Source organism: Poromitra crassiceps (assembly GCF_964638095.1).
Source record: "Poromitra crassiceps genome assembly, chromosome: 1".
NCBI lineage: Eukaryota > Metazoa > Chordata > Actinopteri > Beryciformes > Melamphaidae > Poromitra > Poromitra crassiceps.
This window is the reverse complement of record NC_139623.1, coordinates 85439736-85465104: the sequence shown is the minus strand read 5'-3', so window position 1 is coordinate 85465104 and position 25369 is coordinate 85439736. Positions and strand designations below refer to the sequence as shown.

The 25369-nt window shown below is 41.4% G+C and overlaps 1 protein-coding gene across 1 annotated transcript in view; it reads right to left on the bottom strand.

Moving 5' to 3' along the window:
* Window positions 1–24575, bottom strand: part of opcml (opioid binding protein/cell adhesion molecule-like) — a gene marked incomplete at both ends in the record, with an annotated part of 498196 nt that extends 473621 nt beyond the window's left edge. The window contains one exon of the mRNA XM_083639111.1: window positions 24418–24575. Coding sequence (XP_083495237.1) covers window positions 24418–24575 — 158 coding nt within the window. The remainder of the gene's footprint in view (window positions 1–24417) is intronic.
* Window positions 24576–25369: the final 794 nt, after the last annotated feature.

Below are 25369 nucleotides of genomic sequence, written 5' to 3'. Positions count from 1 at the left end.
AATTAGGCCCTGTCAGGCTCAGGGGCTTATTATTTAGACCAGGTTATCTTCCTCCCACACGCTGGAAGACTATGAAAGGCTAATCGCAGCGAGATGCATCAGGAGGGGCTGGAAAGGCAGGAAGAGCAGTAAAAACCAGAGGTGTTGGCATAGTGGTGAGCACTGGCTCTTGTCACAAGGAGGTGGTGTAAAACATGTTCTGATTTGATTGCGTTGAGCAAAACTGATATTGGTCCTCCATATTTACTGTAAAAACCGATGCAAATTTCACCAAATAATACATCTGAGAAAGACTAGATTTTGCAAAGCAGTATTATAATTTGTTTAATCCCTAGTACCTCCCACGCAAAAGTGGGCCCCATGCAGCACCGAGCAGCCCCAGCTCGCCTCCAGCTGTACCGAGATGCTGAGTTTCTTTCGTTAAAAATACATACTGTAGGAGGAACATCCCCCCGCAAAGGCATCGCTTTTGGAAAATATTGTTTGGTATGTGCTAAAATAGCTTATTATTGTCACCTACTGTTGCTAGGAATCCTAGACTTTTGTGAAATGCATTCTAAAATAGATCCTTTTCACGGGGGCCATTTTGTGTCGAAAAGGCAGGATAAACATTCCATGATTGGAAGTTGGAAACCCTCATTAGTGTTTTGCTTGCACCTGTGTTTATCCTGCCTTTTCAACACAAAATGGCCCCCGTGAAAAGGGTCTATTGTGGTTTATGCAGATTTGCCCTCTCCAAATGAATCAGAAGACGGGAACCAAAATAAGTGGGTCAAAATCAGCCCCCTGACCTCCTCTATTATACATCACTTCATTTCGCCTCGAGGAGTAGTGTGAAGCTGTCACTTCAGCTTCTGTAATGTACTCTCACTCAATATACTGATGCTACTATAGAGGATTAGTGTGAAGCTGTCACTTCAGCTTCTGTAATGTACTCTCACTCAATATACTGATGCTACTATAGAGGAGTAGTGTGAAGCTGTCACTTCAGCTTCTGTAATGTACTCTCACTCAATATACTGATGCTACTATAGAGGATTAGTGTGAAGCTGTCACTTCAGCTTCTGTAATGTACTCTCACTCAATATACTGATGCTACTATAGAGGAGTAGTGTGAAGCTGTCACTTCAGCTTCTGTAATGTACTCTCACTCAATATACTGATGCTACTATAGAGGAGTAGTGTGAAGCTGTCACTTCAGCTTCTGTAATGTACTCTCACTCAATATACTGATGCTACTATAGAGGAGTAGTGTGAAGCTGTCATTTCAGCTTCTGTAATGTACTCTCACTCAATATACTGATGCTACTATAGAGGAGTAGTGTGAAGCTGTCACTTCAGCTTCTGTAATGTACTCTCACTCAATATACTGATGCTACTATAGAGGATTAGTGTGAAGCTGTCACTTCAGCTTCTGTAATGTACTCTCACTCAATATACTGATGCTACTATAGAGGAGTAGTGTGAAGCTGTCACTTCAGCTTCTGTAATGTACTCTCACTCAAACTGATGCTACTATAGAGGAGTAGTGAAAACACACAGTAATAACTGCCAGATAACATATCAGAATGTAATACATTGTCCCTCTAAACGGGGGGAAAAACTGTTTAAATGTGTTATTAATAAATTAATTTATTATTATTATTATTATTATTATTATTATTATTATTATTATTATTATTATTAATAATAATAATAATAATACATTGTTGAATAGTGTAGTAAAATGTACTGTAAAAACAACATTATTACATTAACTGGTGATATATTTAACTGATGATGTGATGATAATAATATTGACTAACAAATCTTCAGCAGAATATAATAATTTGAGATATTACATTGTTAGTCAATATTGTTAATACATCATGAGTTAAAACATGCTAACAGTTAAAACCCTTAAAAAAGTAAGAACCACCAGTTAATGTCATAATGTGATATTGCATTATCTGAAAATCTATCACATCAACAGGCATAATTACATTTTCAACCCATTTAAATTGACTTTTTATTTGATTATCCACGTCAGCATGGCAGTAATTACTGTACATTAGCAGGTCCTACAAGGTTGAATTTTGTTTTAGGGTTTATTGCATAATGTAATAGTATAGTGAGTTCAGACCACATGCTACCACTGATCCTGCCTTAATAGCCCAAGTTGATTGTTTCAGTGCTGCAAATGCAACATCAAGGTTTGCGTTAGAGTTTTTCTGAGAAGCAACCTCCCTATTTGCCATAGAGTAAGGTGTTTGTTTGGACTCACATTGGAGGCTTATAGCTTTCAACATTGTAGGTTCAAATTTTCATTTAGTTTCAAATCCAGATTGTGTTCTGCTCAGGCAGACCTTTTCTGGTGAACATGGAAAATATTCTGCTAAATTGGCTTAATTGATTTTCCAAAGTTAAATGCTGTATCTCAATTTTTTGTGTGCAATTTCTAGTAATGGCTTTCTCTAGAGCAGGGGTGTCAGACTCATATTAGGTAGAGGGCCGGATTTGTTCAACTGAGACCTCATGGGGGCCGGATTTTTTTTTTTACTAAAATCAATTCGACTCATTTATCCATTTACTTCACAAAAGAAATACTGCTCTTTCCATTTCTCTTGAAACTGCCTGCATTCCGTGTCAACCTTTCTCTTTTTCGACAGCATCTTGTTGATTCCTTTGTTTTTTGGTAGGTAGCCGAATGCGCGATTCAATTCCAGCGTGGCATCATGGCGGCTTTGTTTACACCTGATGACCTACTGACATACTTCCTTGTAGTGCAGGTTAATTAACTTATGAATGAACTCTTAGCTTGCTTATTAGCCACACGTAGTTCATGATAATGGGGTGCGAATATAATAATAATAATAATAATAATAATAATAATAATAATAATAATAATAATAATAATAATAATAATAATAATAATAAAAAAAAAAAAGTCACTCTCGTCTCAATATACCCTTGAGCAAGGCACTGGGCCGACTTATGCTCCAGTGGAGCTGCAACTGGACAGCTCCCAAGTGTGAACGTATGTAACTATGGGAATGTCAAGCAAGGCGTAGAAAAGAGCAAGCGTGCTCAGCCGTAAAGATATATTTAAAAGACACAATCAATTCAATTGTTGGTCCCATAGTGTCTAACTATCGGAAACAGTTTATCATACTCCCAAATATTGATTCAGCTGTCCAACATCACGAAAAACGAAAAACCACATGACCACAAGACCTGATGTGATGTGATCACATGTGAAATTGCTCATGTGCAAAATCACGTGATCGCATGTGATCACGTGATTTTTGCACATGAGCAATTTCACATGTGATCACATCTAAAAGCATGTTGAATTTCCCATGTGAAAACATGTTGAATTTCACATGTGAAAACATGTTGAATTTCACATGTGAAAACATGTGGAACACATGTGAAACATGTGCTTTGCCCATGGGAAGCGTGTGGTTTTGGAACGTTTTCACATGTGAATTGTGTGAAACCCATGTAAATTCCCATGTGATTACATGTGAAACCTATGTGATTACATGTGAAACCCATGTAAATGTTGTTTTCCACATGTGCTCCACATGTGGAAAACATGTTGCTATATAACATGTGGCAAAACATGTGATCACATGTGATCACATGTTATAACATGTGATAACATGTTTTCCACATGTTCACCACATGTGGTGAAATATGTGGACACATGTGAACCTCATGTGTTTTTAAAATGCTGGGATTTTTATTTTTGGAAAATGCATTTTCTGTAACACAAGCACACTGAGTAAAAGTAAAACAGTGCATTATGTCCTATTCACTTACACATTTCAATATTTCATAATTGCTCAGAACATGAACATGATTCCCAAATGCGATTAACAGTGGAAAAAGTGGAGATCAATGTGAAGCAAATCAATTGATTACAGCCAGTGGTTTGAGACTCTTATTTGTCTAATGTGGTATGACATTCTTCCCGGATGACTTCTAGTCAGTTAGTTTGATCTATATTAATGAGCAACATGGGCTGGCAGACCACGACTAATTCCTTCTTTCCTTCCCTGTCCTCAGTCAAATCTGGTTGCAATAATAAATCAAGTGCACACATCGATTTTGACGTGCCTAAACCAGCCACACCTAAACTATATGCATTCAAATGTGATATCTATCAACAAGTCAGGGACCATCGAGAGAAACTATACAGTCATTTCTAAGATTTGAAGACAAGTTACCTCTTTGCTCTGTTTTAGATGGCAAAAGGCCTCAATGGATTATGCACAGTCAACCTCTGTAACCATAGTAGACCAATCAAAATGTCAGTTACTAATTGCATTTTTAGACGACAGTGTTTTATAGTTCAATTGAATTGGATATTCAGTGTGGTTATGAGTCATACATCTAAAGAGAAAAGAGAGCAGAGCGGAGCACAGTGATTTGTTTGATACAGTCTTCAGTCATTATGTTGCATACATTAATGATTAATATTGATGGCAGATGGCAACACTGCAATTGGTCTCAGATCACAACAAACAAATTGCTAAGCTGAGCATAATCACTGTAATTCATTGTCTAGTACCGTACATGACAGCCATTGGAGTTCATGGGAGGGCGATCAGCACATCAAGCTCCTAAGCTGAGGCTGGTAGCCAAATCTCAACTGCCACATATTGCATCGTGCGATTTATTGACATATCTGCTTGATTTGCATTGAAATGGATCCATTAGGATTTGTTCAAACTCATCACCAAGCAGCCCTTACAGAACACTTTAAACACTACAAAAGAGTATAGCTAAGTATAGCTCAGCTGCACTATATCCTTGAGGCGGCATTGGCCAGGGAACGGAATCAATGGGAGGCACTTTTCTCTGCCATATCCCTCCATTAAGGGGATCTGTTTTGTTAGAGGAGTGAAGGCTGGGATCCAGGACCCAGAGGAGAGGCGGGCGAATTAGAAATGATTTGTCTGGTCACGGGAGGCCAATACTTTGTGTTGACAGATGGTTGGAGACATCTAATTTCTGAAATGAGGGAGATCTCAAGTGGAACAGACAAAGAGCGTAGCATTCAAGATTTGAAATGCCACTTTAATCCCCACCAACTGTGGATCAACTCATATGGCAGTACTTAAGCGCCAGCCTTCACTGATGAAAGTGCTAGTCCCTCGCTGCCAAGGGGCTGCAACAAGGGGCCTAATGGCACCCTAAAATAGGGGTAAACTGCAATACTTTAGAGACTCTAGTGAGGTTTTTTTCTATATTGGTTTTATTGGTTGTGACTCTCACATTCTCCTGACTTCTTTGACCTGGAAGCTCTTGGTCATGCTATTGACTTATTCTTACATCTTACTGCCTCTGCCCCCCCCCCCCCCCCCCCCCCATGGTAGGCAAGCAGACATCTAATGTTAACAGCAGAATATGTAACCCTTTCCAGAGTACTATGATCACCTCGACAAAGCATGTGATACTTTTCCAGCGGCTGAAAGCCAAATTCAGCCCATAACAGTGACAGCCAATGAGACAGCCCATAACAGTGACAGCCCATAACAGGGACAGCCAATGAGACAGCCCATAACAGTGACAGCCAATGAGACAGCCCATAACAGTGACAGCCAATGAGACAGTCCATAATAACAGTGACAGCCAATGAGACAGCCCATAACAGTGACAGCCAATGAGACAGTCCATAATAACAGTGACAGCCAATGAGACAGCCCATAACAGTGACAGCCAATGAGACAGTCCATAATAACAGTGACAGCCAATGAGAGAGACAGACCATGACAGTAGGGTGACCAGATGTCCCGCATTGTATGAGACAGTCCATAATAACAGTGACAGCCAATGAGACAGCCCATAACAGTGACAGCCAATGAGACAGTCCATAATAACAGTGACAGCCAATGAGACAGCCCATAACAGTGACAGCCAATGAGACAGTCCATAATAACAGTGACAGCCAATGAGAGAGACAGACCATGACAGTAGGGTGACCAGATGTCCCGCATTGTGCGGGACTGCACAGCATTTTCAAGATTTTTCAAGCATCCCGCAAATTGAGACGTTGTCCCGCATTTTGATCGTCTGGCTCCAGTTTTCAAATGCGCGTTTCTAAAGTCTGGCTTATGAAGGCTGTGTGTGGTCTGTGGAGAAAGCAGGGAGGGAAAGCTGTCATGACGGGGCGGGCTATGTCTGATGTCACATGTCAATCAAACTGGAGCGGGTACACGAGGTCCTGGGATCAGGTTAGGGTACGCCCACACACCACCACAACACGGAAAAGAACAGCGAGTCGATTTGACGCTGCGCGCGGAATATGAAACATGGAAAGAGAAAGGGAAGAAACTGCGACTACAGCCAAGAAAAGGAGATGCAGCTACAATAAGGACTGGACCACTATTTACCCATGGGTGAAACCAGTGCAAGGCGATTCTCAGAGAGTGTTTTGCGACGTTTGCCGGAGTGATTTTTCAGTTGCACACGGAGGTGAATACGATGTGATTAAGTTGTTATTTGCATAGTCTATATTATGTGCTACTGAATCAACCTGAGGGCAAAGTATAGAGATGTTATGAGCTAAGGGCAGAATAGAAACGTTTATTTTTTTTAAGTTAGAGACATTTATATCAACATTTTAGACCACATTGATGCATTGGTAACGCGTCCCACATTGTCCCACACAAACATACTCTTTGTCCCACATTTGGCTAGTTGGGATCTGGTCACCCTACATGACAGTGACAGCCAATGAGAGAGACAGACCATAACAGTGACAGCCAATGAGACAGCCCATAATAGTGAGAGCCAATGAGACAGACCATAACAGTGACAGCCAATGAGACAGCCCCTAACAGTGACAGCTAATGAGACAGCCCAAAACAGTGAGAGCGAATCAGTGGTCTAAATTAACGAAGTACAATAGTTTGTTACTGTACTTAAGTATTTTTTTAGTATCTGTACTTTACTTGAGTATTTATTTTTCTTTCAACTTTCACTTTTACTCCACTACATTTTCGTAATAAAATCTATATTCTGATACATTTCCCAAAAGCATCTTCGTTACTTGTTACTATAAAATATACAAACAGCTTGTGTTGTGGCGAATCAGTAGCCTGGCTAGCAAATCAGTGCTTCTATGTTGCAAGTTGCATTTGCCAATCGCTTTCTGTCAGTGCTTCCCAAGTCTTTTCATTCATGTTACAAGTTCCCACAGGCTGAAATCCGATGGTTAATTACTTTAAATTGTCTTTACATTGGGTCCAATTGAACCAGAATGACGGAATATGCCACCAGAAAACAAGAAAACAGGCGTCTCTTGAGGTAAACTTCAAATTGGTCAAGCGTCCACGCAGCCAGAACGTAAAAGTATAGGTCTTCCGCTTAAGGATTTCAAAATAAAATCATAAGTGCTTGTTTCTCCAATGGTGAGAAGCATTTTATTCTGAAAGTAAATTGTGGTATTTCCGTTGCTAGTCTGGTGTAACTGTCGCTATTTTGTCACAGCCCAATAACTGTCGTGTTTCAGAAGGGTAATGTCAGTTTCAATTTATATAGAGTGATTACATTGATTAACTGTTTATCTGGCCATGACAATATCCAGGCATATAGCTATATGGAGATGTCCATGATGGATGGTGATTATGATGATGATGACGATGATGACAATGATGATTATTATTTGTATTATTATATATTTCCCCTTGACATGGAGATATCTCATCACCATTACTTGTATTTTACTTTCAATACTTTTAAGTACATTTAATATAAAAAAAATACTTTTGATACTTAACTCATTGAGTGCCAGCCACTTTTGGAGAACGACGCTCCCAGTGCCAGAGTTTCAGAGCGTTTTCAGTGATTTCTCGAGGCCCACAGAATATTGTGTGATATTACTATGTAAACACCGAACACGAAAAAAGAACAAGGAGACTCTATTGTATCATCAGCAAAAAAAAGTTTATTGATACCATTTTCCGTTCTTTAGTTATGAGCCGGAGAAGATAGGTTATTTTCAGCGTTTTCAGGCATTTCAAATTATAAGCTGAGATATTCAGCCTTTTGTGAAATGAAGCATTTCAAGCACATTCACTGACTCTAGCTAATATTTTCTGATGTAGTGACGTGGTGTAGTTGTGTCCTGCCCTGCGTGCCCCACCCCCCTCTCCCCCCCTCAGCTGAAAACTCCTCCCCACACTAGTAACACACAGCCTCACGCACCCAGCGTCTATTTTCGGAGTGCTTTTTGTGCGCCGCCTCCCAGGCAGCGCAACATGGAAAAGCCACACGCGGACTGCAGGGAAAGGTTTGGCTTTTCAGTGTCGGCTGCTGCTTTTCTAGCGGCTAATCGTGTGGAGAAACTATGCTGACAGACAGACAGAGGCAGAAGGGCTCAGTTGTGGGAGCGGATTGTCTGTGTTCGCAGGCACCGTCAGTTGCAGCCAGAACAATCTACATGGCTCTGGGCTGCAGCATGAGCGGTTTTCTCTTTGATCACGGGGCTTTTTCAGGCTGTCATTGGCACTCAATGAGCTAAATGGGTGACTATACTATAAATACTAAACGTGATTTAGCGGGTTCCTTTTATCAGTTTGACTTGAAACAATGTCACAGGCTGGGAAAGGGTCTGATCTAATGTAAACAAGCAAAACATGAAAGTACGTCCGAGTACGTCTTTGGCACAGAACGCCATTGTAAAAAGTACGTCCGAGTACGTCTTTGGCAGAGAATGAGTTAAGTACAGAAAATATTAGCTACTTTAAGACTTTTACTCAAGTAATATTTTAATGGGTTACTTTGACTTTTACCCAAGTCATTTTCTGGTAAAGTACCTATACTTTTACTCAAGTATGGATTTCGAGTACTTTATACACCACTGGAGCCAATGAGACAGCCCATAACAGTGACAGCCAATGAGACAGCCCATAATAGTGACAGCCAATGAGACAGACCATAACAGTGACAGCCAATGAGACAGACCATAACAGTGACAGCCAATGAGACAGCCCGTAACAGTGAGAGCCAATGCACATGTAACAGCAATTACTATTAGGAAACAAGAGGCACTTGAGCTGCCTAATGTCCCACCATAATCACCATGATATATTAAACATAAACGGTGATGCTAATGAGGCCATGAATTACGCTAATTAATGCATTAATTAGCAATTACTTCTATGCCAACATACAGTACTTGTCTTCACATAACATGTGGGTGGTATTAATATGAACTCTGTATTTTAAAGCATTATGAAGTTGTCATAGTTTCAAGAATGTGCAATGCATATTAATCTAGCCTCATTAATATGCAAATGTACGCAGCAAGGTCCTCCAAAATCGAATCAGCTATAGGGGGGACCTGCGGTGTACTGTAAGTATGAAGTTTCCATCATGTAATATTCTGAGGTATTGTGTGTCCCCCCTCCCCACCCCAGTACACACACACACACACACACACACACACACACACACACACACACACAGAGAGGAAAAAGCAATCCAATGGTAAAAAAAAAAAAAAAAAAAAATCTATGGTTATTTTGTAAGTTAACTTAAAGAATATTGCTATTATCCATATACTGTACGTTTACTGTCGCAATTTTCATGGATGCAAGAGTGTTTTCACTCAGTGTTTCCAATGGTGGGCTGGCAAAAATACCCATTTTTGAAGGCCAGCTCATAGACTGGGATATCACTTGACTTGGCATCCTAAAACATAAACACAAACAAAAACAGAAAACATTGGAAACAAGATAGCTTCCCCCCCACCCATAGCTTTGCCAGTTTTTGAAATGGACACAATTAATCTAACTTTCAAAACACATATACAACCTAATTTATTTACTGTAGTATTTCTTGTTTTATTATTCCATCTTGTTCGTATTAGGCCTGAATCTTCTATGTATATAAGATGTATGTATGTATGTATGTATGTATGTATGTATGTATGTATGTATGTATATGTAAAACGTTTCTTCTCATCAATACATTTATAGTTAATCTTTGTCCATACTGAGTGAGTGCTGGGTAAAATGTTACTTTAAAGGTATAGGTAGGTAAAAGAGAGGATGGAGTAAAGAAGAATGAGTGGAGTGAAGGTAGTAGAGCGTAAATTGGCTTGTGGAGTGGAGTGTGAATGGAGGGTGTTGCCGCTGATGAGTATTAATGATATCAGAAAAGTGCAGTCAAACATGCACAGGCAGGGGAGGCCAGAGACAGCCTGTAATGGATGTGGCCGGCTCACAGGAGTGGAGGCTCTAGCTGGATTGCAGCACAGCGCATAGGCTTCTGGATATTAAAAATTAATGACTATCTCAGTGATTTACGACAACACAAAGATGCTGAAAGCCGACCTGTATAAGATGGATGTCCAGGGAATGCTAGACGAAGACTGATGCAACCCACATGGTGAGCGCGAGATCTGAACCTGCCCTCCAATCTCAGGTATATCCAGTGGGTTGGACTGATGGAGTAAACGACATCATCGCATTGTTGTTATTGAGATTCAGAGGTCATTTGAACATGGATAGAAGACCCCGAAGGATTATTTTCAGCAAGTTTGAACTCGGTGGTCTCGTCGCGTTACATCATCTTCACTTCAATTTTGCATGGGTAATTGCGTTTTAAACCAATGCATTCAGTGACGGATTGGTTAAAGGTGCCAGGCAAAGGTCCCCCACTTGCATTTCACTTTTTAAATAGGTTTGAATGAAATCATGTCGTTTCTGTAGAGGTGAAAGGCATTAAGACTAGAATTTAGTAGGAATGATACAGCTGCTCAAACTGAACTGTGAGGGGAGTTTTTTGCAATCTTGGTGTGTTTTCTGCGATGCGTCAGACTAGCAAGTTTTGCCTTGAGCACAGAGGTAGAATTTTAGCTTGTTTTGTTATGGCTCGGTGGGTTTTTTGAAAAGGCTGCATTAGTTAAATTGATATATCATTGTATGGTCACATAGAAACAAAGTTCACGGTGTCGGACCACATCATCCTCCCCTTCGGCTAACCTTTGCAAGATGCCCTGTCCGTCCATGATCTTGCCTTTGCTTTGTCATGATCATTTTTGGTTGTAGCTAGCTAGGTACAGTATTATCATAGTGTGGGTGCATCGCAGTGGTTCAGGTCAACTGGAGCATGATCGAGCAGAGAGACAGGAGCAAGCCAGCTGAAGCTACAGATCATTATGCCTAAGTGGGCCAAATAAAAGGAGACGTAAGAAAAAAGCTAAGCTGTTTGCAGCCTAAGATTGCAGCAGAGGGATCGAGGCACATCTTAGTGTTCTCAAAGACCATGCGGGCTAGACAAAAACACAAGCAGTTGTTGGGGATATTTCATAAATCTATTTATTATCCTGGCTTTTTTTTTTTTTGCATGATTTTAGCGGGGTGTTCTTATCTGGAGGGAAACCCCAGGGGAGCACAGGGAGAACATGGAAACTCCACACAGAAAGGCCTTTTTTGATGAGATCGCCCACCTGGGCAGTAGGCACTGAGGACATGGGAAGGGGGACACACGCTCAGCGCCCCAGGCGGGAATCGAACCCATAGGACCTTATTTTTTTTATATTTTTATTTTTCTGATTTTTCCCCATTTTCTCCCCAATTATACTTGGCCAATTTATCCCCATGCTGCCTTATTGGCTGACCCGGTCGCTGCTCCACCCTCTGCCGATCTGGGGAGAGCCAAGACTGGCACCATGCTTCCTCCGACACATGCACAGTTGCCAGCCACTTCTTTTCACCTGACAGGGGGGGATCTTCACCGGCAGGACATAGTATGTGGGAGGATCACGCTATTCCCACCAGTTCCATGCCACCCCGACCAGGCGCCCCGACCGACCAGCGGAGGCGCTAGTGCAGCGACCAGGACACATACCCTCAATCATACCAGCCAATCGTGCCTCTATGGACGCCTGACCAAGTCGGAGGTAACACATGGATACGAACCTGTGAGTCACTACCCTCGTGTTGGTAGGCAGGGAATCTACTGCTACACTACCCGGATGCCCGAACCCAGGACCTTCTTGCTGTGAGGTGACAGTGCTACCACTGCACCACCACCCCCCCTTCCCCCACTTCTAGTTTAGCTGATATTGAAGTTCCAGATAATTCATTTGTTGTGCATTATAAATAGAGTGATGTCTATTTGAAGCCTGACTCTTAACTCAGAAACTCCCATGTCTGAATATATGGACCTGTAGAAGCTGACCAAGTGAGCACAGCAGCTTGCATTGTCACTGAATTATTAATGTAGCTCATCTGTAAAACCTTCATCTATTGAACAAAAGCCTTATGTTGTGTGTGAGTGCACATCTGAGAGAGGAGAGAGAGTGATAAGTGCCTCAGCTCACACTTTCACATAGCAGCTTTTATGACATGTTCTTTAATAGCACAATGTAGGGATGGGGCCGATCCGATCCAATATCGGTATTGGGTGCCGATATTGGCACTAATTCACGGATCGGATCGGAATTTGAAAAAAGAAAAAAGAAAAAAAAATCAATTCCACAGCTGGCCGTAATTTGCCCATGTATAATAGTATCCTTCTTTGCCTTGTATATTTTCTTAATTTTGTCTGCTTTTTGGAAGGTATATTTTTTAAAAAATCTTTAATTGGCCAAATCTTTGCCTATACTGTATATTCAAGAAAAATATTGGTATCGGCATAATATCGGTATCGGCAGATATCCAAATTCAGGTATCGGAATCGGATCGGAAGTGAAAAAAGTGCATCGGTGCATCCCTAGCAGGTTAGCATTATGGCTTTCACAGTTTTGTGACAAGGTTCATTCATTTTATTTGACTGGAAACTGGCCATTCAATCAGGAAAACCTGGATACAGTATATCTCCCAATATTTCCAGAAATCCTGCAAGAAATATTGTGTAATGATACAATAAATGCCGTATTTCAATCCATCTACCTGTGCATGGACAGATAATGAAATGATAGGGACAAAACTAAAAGTGAACTAAGATTAATTCTAAGTGTTTGGGAAATTTGAGTAGTGTAGGCCTACAGAAGTTACCCGTTTGTGTAAAAGACAATAGCAGAGGCATGCATTATGTAAAGCATTGGGCTTTTTTGTGTGCCTGTTACATGGCAAAGCCTGGCTGGAACATTTAAGCCAACCTGAGATAACCTGAGATAAGCCTCTGTGCATTTCAAATTCCACAAACCAAACAAAATTCACTGCTGCTTTTTTCTCTCGTGACCTGTTTGAGTATCACATTGTTTTTCCTTGGGGGTGTTAAAAAAAAACGTGTTAATACCCCAGTTGAAAGGTGAGGCATGCAGACAAGATGGCACACTGTTGGGTTTCTTTATCTATTCCATCTTAACTTCTGGAACATTTGGTGGAAGGCCTGAGCTAGGGAGGGGTTTGTAGTGACTGAGATAATAAGACTGCCTGATTGCCTGGCATGGGTAAGCCTGTTCCGAAGGGAGGGAGCCCAGAGGAGGAGACCCCCCCCACACACACACACACACACACACACACACACACACACACACACACACACACACACACACACACACACACACACACACACACACACACACACACACACACACACACACACACACACACACACACACACACACACACACACACACACACACACACACACACACAGACTTCTTGTAAGTCCATAGACAAATGAGAAGGAGTCCTGCATCCAGGAAGCGATTTATAGGTAACACATAAAGATAATGTATTGCGGGACAAGGGCATTTGATGGATTGAATGTTAAAAGTAGGATGTTGTAATCAGATTTTACAGTTTCTGGGAGGCAATTGAGACAAAGAGAGAGGTAATGCAATCATATTGGGGACTGTGAGTGGTGCACTGCAGTGATTCTGGAGGGAGCAAATCATGGCTCATATTCATAACAGAATAAAAATATGCTGTTTTGAATATTGCTTTGATATTGTCATAGCAGAGACCTGGATCAAAGCAAATATTTTTGTATATATCCATAGATTTAATTACTATAAGGGTTCTCTCATTTGAGCATTTCAGTTTTGTCAACACTGAAGTACAAAAAGTTTTTTTTTCTCTCCATTCAACTTTTGATGTTTTGTCACTGACAAAACTGACTTTTGATGTACTCTACAATACAGCATAGAAGCTTTTAGCTATGTTGTTTCTTATAGTTTTATTGTAATATAAAGATGTCCATCATCTACATGTGAGTAAAAGGGAACATAGAGTTTTAAGATATTACTGACATCTGCATATAAGGTGAAAGTAAGAAAGGACATAGAATATCAACTTTGAGGAATTTGGCAGTGGTGTAGTAAACATCTGCAATGCAACAAATTAGGATGTAGTCCTGCTCCAAATTATAATGTGATCATTTATTATATTATATAAAATTATATTCAAACGTACATTTGAAGGAAACAAAGACTAACACACTCAGCTCCCTCCCTCCCTCCCAGCGGCGATGAGTGCACAGCTGATTGACAACACGCTGCGGCTCCACATTCTGCCATATTGGTCAGATGCCTGAGCCACAAAATGTTCACTGAAAGCAAATAGCAGTGTAATGGCACTATCAATATTGCCAAGATTCTGACATTATTATCTTACTAATGTTCACTCAAAATGGGGATTGCTGATTTCAAACAAAATGTCAAAAACCTATATGGCAGCTTTAAAATGTGGTGCTTTATTCTCACCACTTGCAAGATAATTACTTCACCATTGGTAGGCTACTAGGCAAGACTGAAAACAATGGTGGACATATAGACATTAAACAAACCAAGCACATCTGCCAGGCCTTTCATGAAAGAAAGAAGATCACACCTTTCAGCTAATGAGAACCAAATATTCATCAGAGCCACAACATGGATGCAAATACTGGCTGTCCTCCAGCCAATCAGAAGCAATTATTCAGCTGTTGTATAAATCGTGGAAGGTCATTATATAAACTTAATTAATAGCACCAGCGGTCCCTGATCTGGGACCCCCAAAAAAATCATGGAAAAGAAAAGCTATTTATTGAATACATGAATGTGACACCATTTTGAAAACACGAGATCTTCAGCTTTCAGAATCTAAAAAAATATTAAAATTGAAAATTCGATGGTCACTCACAATTCACTAGGTCATGGGTTAGCTTGGTTCCAGCCTTAAAACTCGTTACATAAGGATTTTTCTAAATGTCTATGGAGAAAATGAATAGACCAAATCACCGTGACGTCACCATGTAAACAAATTTACTTCCGGGTACCACTTGGGGAAGGCGGCAGGTTTAAATGTGCGTGTTGTCAAATAAATGGTGTCAAACCCTCTCGTTGTTTTCGGCCGACTACTTTCAATTTAATTGGTTAAACGGTTGGTAAACATGCTTGTCCGACGTATCTAGCCTTTCTTCTGTGTTTGTTTTATGTAGTGTTAGCTAGCTAATAACGTTTGTTTGTCTGTCAAACTCGCTGTTTTGCAGACTCATTAACGTAGAAGAGCCTGGTGACGCGAGGTTACGTTAACGTTACAAACAGAGCTACTGACGCCACGTTAATTTAATTTAGCGTCAAGTCTACTCTGGTCTGGTCCAACAGGTAAATTAGCTAGTCTGGTCGTTAGTGAAAGTGTTGTTATGAATGATATTAAACAACAACACAACACGGACGAACCATTTTTGTCTTCTTTGTCTGTTTTTGTCTTCAACACGTCAGTTTGTGCCGTCCACCGCCATTATAATGTGTGGACCTCAGGGGTACCCGGAAGTAAATGTAAACATCCCGCTGATTTGGTCTATTGGGAACTCTCTTCCGGGGCAAGAAATGTCACGTGACTGTTCAGCTCTATTCAGTTTGAATATCAGGCTAGAATACAAATATTGAATATAGAGCAATTCATTGCCTTTATATGTGTCAATGCCTTTGAAATATTGATGTCATTTGTAAGGCTGGCTTTAATTTACACTGTGAAACTTTCACAGAACTTTACTTGGTTGAAACTGAGGTGAAACTAAGTTGCAAATGATTTGCATGGTCTAATGCCGCCTTCCAGACAACTGGGATGTGGGTGTTTCCCAGTGGAAAAGTCCCACCCTCCACCTGCAAATCGTTCTAGTGCACGATGGCAAAATGCAAGCAAGAAACATGGTGGACCGCGACAAACTTTTTTTGTTTGGCAAGTAGCAAGACAGCTTAACTCATTGAGTGCCAGCCACTTTTGGAAGACGGATGCTCCCAGTGCCAGCCCTTTCAGAGCGTTTTCAGTGATTTCTCGAGGCTCACAGAATATTGTGTGATATTACTATGTAAACACCGAACACGCCCAAAGAACGATGATACGCTATTGTATCATCAACAAAAAAAAGTTTATTGATATCATTTTCCGTTCTTTAGTTATCAGCCGGAGAAGATAGGTAGTTTTCACCAAAAACAGACGTTTCAAATTAGAAGCTGAGATAATCAGCCTTTTGTGAAATGAAGCATTTCAAGCACATCACTGACTCTTAAGCTAATATTTTCTGATGTAGTGACACCTCAAAAATAATTTCCTTCAATAAAACAGCGAAAACAAAGGAATTTTGTTTGGCAAAATAATATTTTTTAGCTGCAACCAGCAGCGCTGGCCCCTGCGTGCGCAGACCCTACACTTTCTTGCTGGTCTTGATTTACTGCTGGTGGGCATCAGATATTCTAGCTTGCCAATCTGTCCATCGAGCCTGCTGTCTGGGTCTGTCTGGGTCGGTGTTGTATGCTGCCCTGCGTGCCCCACCCCCCTCGACTGCAAACCCCTCCTCCGTGGGTGTGTCTCTGGTGGCTCTGGTGGCTCTCTGCTGCGTTTGCTCTGCACTGAAAACCCAGCTTTTTCACAGCGTTCCGCGTGTATTTGTCACCGGCTCCCAGCGCTTCCAACTGAGAATAATAACAACTCCACAACTAATCATGTGGAGGGGCTATCGCAGCGGACACGGAGGGGCTCAATTGTGGGAGCAGATTGGCTGCTGCAGGCACAGCTAACGTTATGCTTCATGCATATCGATGCATACCGATGCGGTTTCCGTTTCATCACGGGGCTTCTTCTGCTGTTTTTCCTCACCTTTCTCTAATCTGGAGAGCACTGTCGCCACCTAATGGGTCCGTAAAATAGGTTATACACATTCAACATGCCCCAAATTTTTACAGGAGATGTATCAGGCTTTGATCCACGTCCCACCGTCAAAAAACGCAATTGACGACAATCGTCGTCATTGGCACTCTACGTTACTATTTGAATTGACGACGATTGTCGTCATTGGCACTCAATGAGTTAACAACGAGCGGAGCACCCTCCTTGCATATTTAAATGAAAATGAGGAGTGGCAGCGACACATAAGGTAACAGATGCCATTATACATTTCATTTTAGCACTTCATAATTTGGACTACATCTCCATGGTTGCGGCCACTGTTGAGTGACGTCAGACAACATGATTCCCTGCCTAGTCGGGGTAGATTCCATCCTCCCCCCCTAGTTTCATGCAACAGCCCATCAGAACGCTGATAAGTAGGCTATTAATGCACTGATGGCTCTCTTCCTATTCTTCAGAACAGCCATAATGAAAGAAAGTAGCCAGCCAGTGGCAGAAGAAAACCTGATACAACACGTCCGAATTGATATTCTGTCCAGCTAGAAAACGATACAAAATAAGATACAAAGGTGCAAGTTACAATGAATGAATGACACTCACTTGATACAGTAATCTACTGTAGTAAGAGAGAGAAAAGGAAAAACAATATGACAGATGAAACATTACCAATCTAGCTAGCTGTTTTAGTGAAACAAGTGTTGCATGATGAGACTTGATTATTTATGAATTACTTTGTGTAAATGTCAAGTTGCATGAAAATTATGTTTTGCAATTTGCAACCTGCAACTAGTTACCTGAAAGTTTCACTGTGTAAAGCCAGCCTAACATGGATATATCTAAATAAATAGCGTTTAGAAGTAAAATTCACAGTAAAACAGTCAACATCTAACTGTAAACATGGAAAAAACATGCAGAGCACCTGGATATATATTTATAGAATTGCATCATAAATAGTGCATTTTAGTGTATTTTCATCAGATTTAAAGTTATTTGTATGTATGTATATATGACAACACATTCACCAGCATTATTATCTGTGGCATATTGGTTATAATGGTGATATTGCATTATAGATTTAGATTATTCACTAGGCGAGGATGAAAATATTATTTGTGCCTTTATGGCATCTCCATTTACTCTGGTAGATGTAGGTTTACCGACACTTGATTCATATTCCATAGCTTCTTACCTTTCAAACAAGCCCATAAATATGCATATAGGCCTCATGGTTGAGGAGCTATCCTGATTTATTTTGGGTATGTCTGTCTAGGCGAAAGAACACCCCCAAAGCACCCTGGGCTGAACAGGTTGAAATTTAGACTGTAAAGACTATTTCCGTGGTTGTGCACACATAACACATGAAAGTTGGTTCAAAAACTGACCTTAATTCAGAATCGGAATCACTTTTATTGGAACAGTATACAAGGAGTTTGTAAGAGTAGGAAAGCTAAAGACAATCACAACGTTGCAAGTGCAATCAAATCGAGTAAATATACAATGTGTACATGAGTAGAGGAGTGTTCCGTGTATAATAAATGGCACTTTGCCAGGGGGTCCGCAAAAAGTTTTCAGGGGGGGGGGACGTTTTTTTGTGTGCAAAAGCTTCATAGTTCAACGAAAATATGTTATGCTTTAAATCTAAAATGGTTCATGGATTACATTCTAATCTGACAAACCTATCAATTTAAATGTCAAGCACGTTACCGTGGAAACAAGCTGAGCCCAAAATCACAAATCAGAATGAGGGGGTCCCCAGTATATTTTCTATCTTATAAGGGGTCCTTGGCTGAAACACATTTTAGAACCTCTGCTCTAGGGCAACACCACTACCAGGAACCCGCATCCTGTGTAAGTAGGGTTCCCAGAGTAAAACCTGGCCATTTCTACCACTGCTTATGGATGAGCATCATCTGCTGCATGCCTTCGAGAACCATTGGTCGGATCGACTTCAAACTTTGGGAGTGTGCCCTATTGTGCAGTGCAGTGCCCTGCTTTTGTGCAATTCGGCATAGCTCCACCTACTGGCAACATAGAAAATGTGGTTTATCTCAAGAACCATTCGTCCGATCGACTTCAACTTTGGGGAGTGTGCTGAGGGGAACTCGACACAGTGCATTGCTGAATTTCGTGCAATTCGGCACAGCGCCACCTATTGGCCACACCAATAGGTGTGGAACCGTTCGTCCGATCAACTTCAAACTCGAGGAGTGCGTTTAGGGCAGGGGTGGGCAACTATTTTTCATGTGGGGCCACATGAGAAACCCAGATTGTTGCCGGGGGCCGAACAAATATTGTCATGCCGTAACCCATGGATGGGCAACTTTGATGATAGAGAGCGCCACAAAAGATGTCCTCGCTACCAGGTTTTGCAGAGGGCCGGCGCGAAAAATTTGGGGCATTTGAAGCCAGGTTTAGAGGAATAACTAATTTTACATTAACAATTGTGATGTCATTATTCAGTCTTAACCACCAATATTTGATCCTTTTCTCACTCACTCCTATGTCACCACCTGCTCTCAGGGCTTGAAATTAACTTTTTTGACCACCTGCCAATATGGCTGCTAGATTTTAAAGTTACAAGCCAATTAGAATTTCCACTAGCCGAAATGTTTTTCTTGAAATAAACCAGAATATGAGTGGGTTAATTTAAGCTAAGTATCAGTAAGTGGCCCGGGATTCTCAAAGCCTGTGTTGAGGGTCACACAAACAAAAATGCACTCTTGAAGCTAAATAAAGCCAAAACCAATGAGTTAATTATTTAAATTTCTACTTCAATGTAGCCTTTTAGTCATGAAGATTATTGAAAGATATTCCATATTCCAGACTGAAATGCTATAACAGAAGTGGAGTATTGGCCAGAATGACATGAACATTTGGACACTTATTCAGCGGGTATCTTGCATGTTAATTGCGTTCAGGTGCACTGTAAAAAAAAAAAAAAAAAATCCATCGCGGGCCACACAGGTGGCGCTAGAGGGAGAGCCGTATTTTGCCTATGTGTGGCTTAGGGGGACTCAAGGAGGTGCAGGGAGCTGAATTATGTGCAATTTGGCATAGCGCCACATACTGGCAAGACAAAAAGTGCTTTATCTCCATAGCCATTCATCTGATCGACTTAAAACTTAAAACTCGGGGAGTGTGCTTAGGGCGACTCAACGGAGTGCAGGGAACTGAATTCCGTGCAATTTGGCATAGCGCCACCTACTGGCAACACAAAAAGTGGTTTATCTCGATAGCCATTCATCTGATCGACTTCAAACTTGGTAAGTGTGCTGCTGGGAACCTGACAGAGCAGTGCCGAATTTTGTGCAATTTGACACAGCGCCACCTACTGGCAACACAAAAAGTGGTTTATCTTGAGAACCATTCATCCGATTGACTTCAAACTTGGGGAGTGTGCTCCTGGCAACTCCAAGTAGTGCGGCACTGCATTTCTTGCAATTTGACATAGTGCCACCTGCTGGCAACACAAAAAGCAGTTTATCTCGAGAAACATTTGTCCGATTGTGACTTCAAACTTGGGGAGTGCGCTGCTCAGACCCCGATGGAGTGCAGTGCCGCATTTCATGCAATTTGGACTCATTCCAGGACTGTCTGTATGTCTGTCCTTCGCGTATCTCAAGAACCGTTTGTCGGATCGACTTCAAACTTGCGCTTAGGGGGACCTGATAGCCTACTGTATGTATTTCTTCCAAAGCTGTGTCGTCTGTCACAAATTCTGCTTATGTTCCTGTTGGCAGTGACTATGTGTATGTGAGAAGGAGACTTCTTTGTGTTACCCTTAACTGTCTGAATAACACAGCCCTGTGGAAATCAAATAACACACTTGCAATTTTACCCACACAGGCAATCATTCAGATGCAACAATCTTCCATTAAAACCTTTTGCTAGAATCATACTTAATTTGTACTTTCCCTGACCCCAAAACATTTAACCCTTGAAAAGCCTCTCGGAATTTGCTTTCAGCAAAATTGAGCTAATATAGCATTTTAGAACTCAAGAGTGAATCACTTGGTGTAATTTCATAAATGAGACTATTGATCAAGTTTGTACAGTAGATGGGGCTTGCCTCCTCCTGGTTATCAATACGCACAGAGAAATATAACCAGCCTATGTATATAGCCGCCTATCTAGTCATGACTCAAACACAGTATCATTGCCTACACATTCATTTGTCTTGTCTATGTAGATCTGTTCATGTCGCAGGTGAAAACTCGCAAAAATCTACCTTGATCCAAAAAAATATGTTCCGCAATTTCACTCAATGAGGTTTCACCATTGATATGTACAGGTTCAAAAAATATTATTGACGTGCGACTAAATCGCACAAATAAATTGATCTTGGTGTGTAAAGGCCTTTAGTGCCATTCTGACTTTAATCTCAGAATTCTGACTTTTTTCTCAGAATACTGACATTAAAATCTGAATGCTGACTTTTTTTCTCAGATTTTTTACTTTAATCTCAGAATTCTGACTTTAATCTCAGAATTCTGACTTTTTTCTCAAAATTCTGACAATAAACTGAGACTTTTGACTTTAATCTCAGAATTCTGACTTTTTTCCTATGAATTCTGACTTATTTTTTTCAGAATTCTGACATTAAACTCAGAAATCTAACTTTATTTTCATAATTCTGACTTTATTCTCAGAATCCTGACTTAAAGTCAGAACTAAAGAAAGTGGCCCTAATCCTCTTTGGTAGTTTTAAATTGTGTGTGGTGTAATTTTTAGATTAGAATTTTTTTATATATTTCAGGTGACCCCAAGGTTGGGAACCACTGACCGAATGTTACCTGACACTCAGCCTGCAGTGTCGGATACACATTATCATGGATCCCCCACTTCTTCTAAGACCCGCCCTACTCTGCCTCTGATTGGGTTGGGTTTAGGCAAAATGAGGTTGGGTTTAGGCATGAAGAGTGGTAATTAGTTGGGTTTATGCATGAGGAGTGACAATTGGTTGGGGTTAGAGTAAGAATATCTGGGTAAGCCAATCAGAGGCAGAGTATGGTGGGTCTTACCTAGAAGAAGAGGCGTGGAATCCATAATAACGCGTCGGATAGCAGTGGTTTTCAAAGTGGGGCCCGGGGACCCGCAGGGGTCCCTGAGTGGGTTCCAGAGGGTCCCAAGCATTATAATTCCATCCATAAGCAACACAATGACAGAATGTATGACTACTTTGCTCATGGGTTTCATACACTTTCTGTAATAAAACATCTAAAAGCAAAAATCCGATCAGATGGGGGGACCCTGGGACAAAATCTAATCAAATGGGGGTCCGTGGTCTAATTTGTGTCAGTTTAGGGGTGCTTGATGTGGAAAAGTTTGAAAAGCACTATAGAGTAACATGGGGCACCCTGGGTTCCTGTGCCATCAGGTTTGCAGTTGCTGTAGACTTTGTTTGGAATGAAAAGCGGCATACCCTTGGTGCTACAGTACATGGCACACAGTTGACTATCCTTGCTATATTTGACTCTGGGTCATGCCATTGCCCAAAGCTCTAGCTGAGAACTCCTCTATTGTGAGGTGCATCAGTGAGGGTGACATGAAGGTGTGCAGGAGTCTGGTGGAGTTTCAATGGGTGCTACAGTGAAAACCATCTGCAGCTCAACATCAGTACGATGAAAGAGCTGGTAGTGGACTTCCGATGGTGCAAAAAGCCACCAACACCTGTCAACATCCAGAGTGAAGAGGATGAGATGGGCAGAGTAAACTCTTCTTCTTGAAGAAGCTTGTGTCTTTCATTATATGTAACACAGGGTTCCCAAATAATTTGATTCCAAAAGTTTTCCATAACCTTGCTTTCCAGCGCAATGTCTTGGATTGTACTGTATGAAAATATTTTTGCATGAGATAACAATGGCTGAAAGTTTATGCTTATTGCTTACTTCTAGTATTACTAATTTGCTTCAATTCCACAGAGGTTTCAATCCACATGCTGGTATGTCAATTTTATTTTTAAGTTTCACCAATCAGTGGTGGCCAGCACACTGTTCTTTGCGGTGGTGTTCTGCGGAAGACCGTCGCCATCTAAGGCGACAAGAGCCGCAGCGCTACCTGCTATTGGTCTGTGATTGGCAAGCTGTGTGATGATTGATCACTGTACAGGCGACCTGTCAATCACACCCCAAAGCACAGCCTGCTTTATCTCGCTTTTGCAGCCAGCCTCAAGTGGCCATTCACAGTTTTGGCACTTCTGCGTTGGCTTCATTTATCCAAGACAGAGGTTGCCCCTTGGATTACAGTAGAAAAGCCTGTCGCTGTACACTAAATTAGAGGTTGTGTGTGTGTGTGTGTGTGTGTGTGTGTGTAGTGTGTGTGTGTGTGTGTGTGTGTGTGTGTGTGTGTGTGTGTGTGTGTGTGTGTGTGTGTGTGTGTGTGTGTGTGTGTGTGTGTGTGTGTGTGTGTGTGTGTGTGTGTGTGTGGCCGGGCATAGGGGGGTGAAGTGTGGGGCCCCTGTGTCACAATGCATTTCAGAGAGGCTCTAAATCTCTAGCAGCACTCCTTTCCAAAAAGCAGCTCCAGCAGTCAATAGCCTACCTTTTATACGAGGATACCATACAAATAAATATGAACGTTACAGCGAGGAAATATGAGATGAAAAAATACCATTAAGTATGATATGGCATTGGTTACTATAAACCCACTATTGAATGCCAAAGGCAATTTATAAATCCCTACAGGATTATTATAGTGATTCCATTGGAGATGAAAAAATAACTAAAAAATAAATAACTAAAATAAAATAAAATAAAATAAATTATGATAAGGCCAACCACAGACCAGACCCACTGTATGTCCCTATAGGATTATTACTACAGAGTACCAGTAATAGGGATTTTCATGGGGGGGTTAACTGATGAAAACTGCTACAAACATAAATGCAGCTTCTTCCAAAACATTTCCAGAAGTGCAGCCTGAAAATAAGACAGGCATGAAAATGGAATTGATAATTACGTGTGTATCACATAGGCTCATCAATACATACCCAGCCCCTCCTGTGCACAATTTGAGTATATAATCTCTGCATCGTCAACACGACCGGATCAATAACATTCAAGGGCAATGGGAGAGAGAAGCCAAATCCTTGAGTTTTGCATTCTGTGCCCTAACTTGCGAGTGAAATGTAGGCTATGCAATTTCACTTGCGAATTGAGAGAGATAGGGAAAGAAAGAAAAAAAACAATCGTTGTGCATGTGTACAGGTTCGAAAAAAGACCTAGAAGATGCCATTGCACCTGGCCAGATTATCTGTGTTTTATCATCCCCAATACAAGCGTAAAAGCCAATCCTGACGCACAGGGGAGAATGACATTGGTTAGCCTATCAATTGGAAATCCAAAAAAGATGGACTTACTTCAAGACGGCGCTTTCCCCCTGTCTGACGGTGATGTTGTCCTTTAATAAAGAATCCCCGCTTCTTGCCGGAACTCCTGCAGGTACAAGGAATAACAATTTTAGTCCGAGGACAACAAGGCATTTCCCTGGCACCGCCACACAGCCACACATTCCCATTCTGCCCGTCTCTGCGCTGCAACTTCCGCCAAAACTTGATATGGATATTCCTTTGCGTCTGTCTCGGAGCCACCGCGAATTCCACTCCACAAGATGCGCTGCTGTAGGCTAAGTGCAGGTCGACCTGACGATGTCCCAATTAAAAACGGCTAGGCTGTGGTACGAAATACTGTCGAATGCAGCAGCAGCGACACAGGATAAATTAAATGCTGTTTCCGCGGGGAAAAGTGTGTGTGTCCGCCCGTCCGCTGCTGGAGACTGGCTTCCAAAAGGAGGGGGAAGCACTGTGTGAGAAATACATGCGCACGTCGCCTCCGCCAAAACTGTACAGCGCCGTGAAATGGATGCTCGCACTGAGATGCACCAGCCAAGTCTCCTTGTGTTCCTCTTGTGTGCCATGTGTTCCTTGTGTGTGTGTGTGTGTGTGTGTGTGTGTGTGTGTGTGTGTGTGTGTGTGTGTGTGTGTGTGTGTGTGTGTGTGTGTGTGTGTGTGTGTGTGTGTGTGTGTGTGTGTGTGTGTGTGTGTGTGTGTGTGTGTTTTCTTTCTTTCTCTCTCTCTCGCTCTCTCTCTCTCTCTCTTCATAGCAATAACAATCTCGGGTGGGAGTGTAGATCTATTCATATTCAAGAAAAGGAGGGTTACATTCTCTGTAGTGTATTTTTATATATATAGTACAACTCCTGAGGTAGGCTACACATCTCTCTCTCTCCCTCCCTCTCTCTCTCTCTCTCTCTCCGGCCCCCACCTTCCCCCCGTTTTAATCGCCAGGTATAATCACCTACTGGTCCTTAAT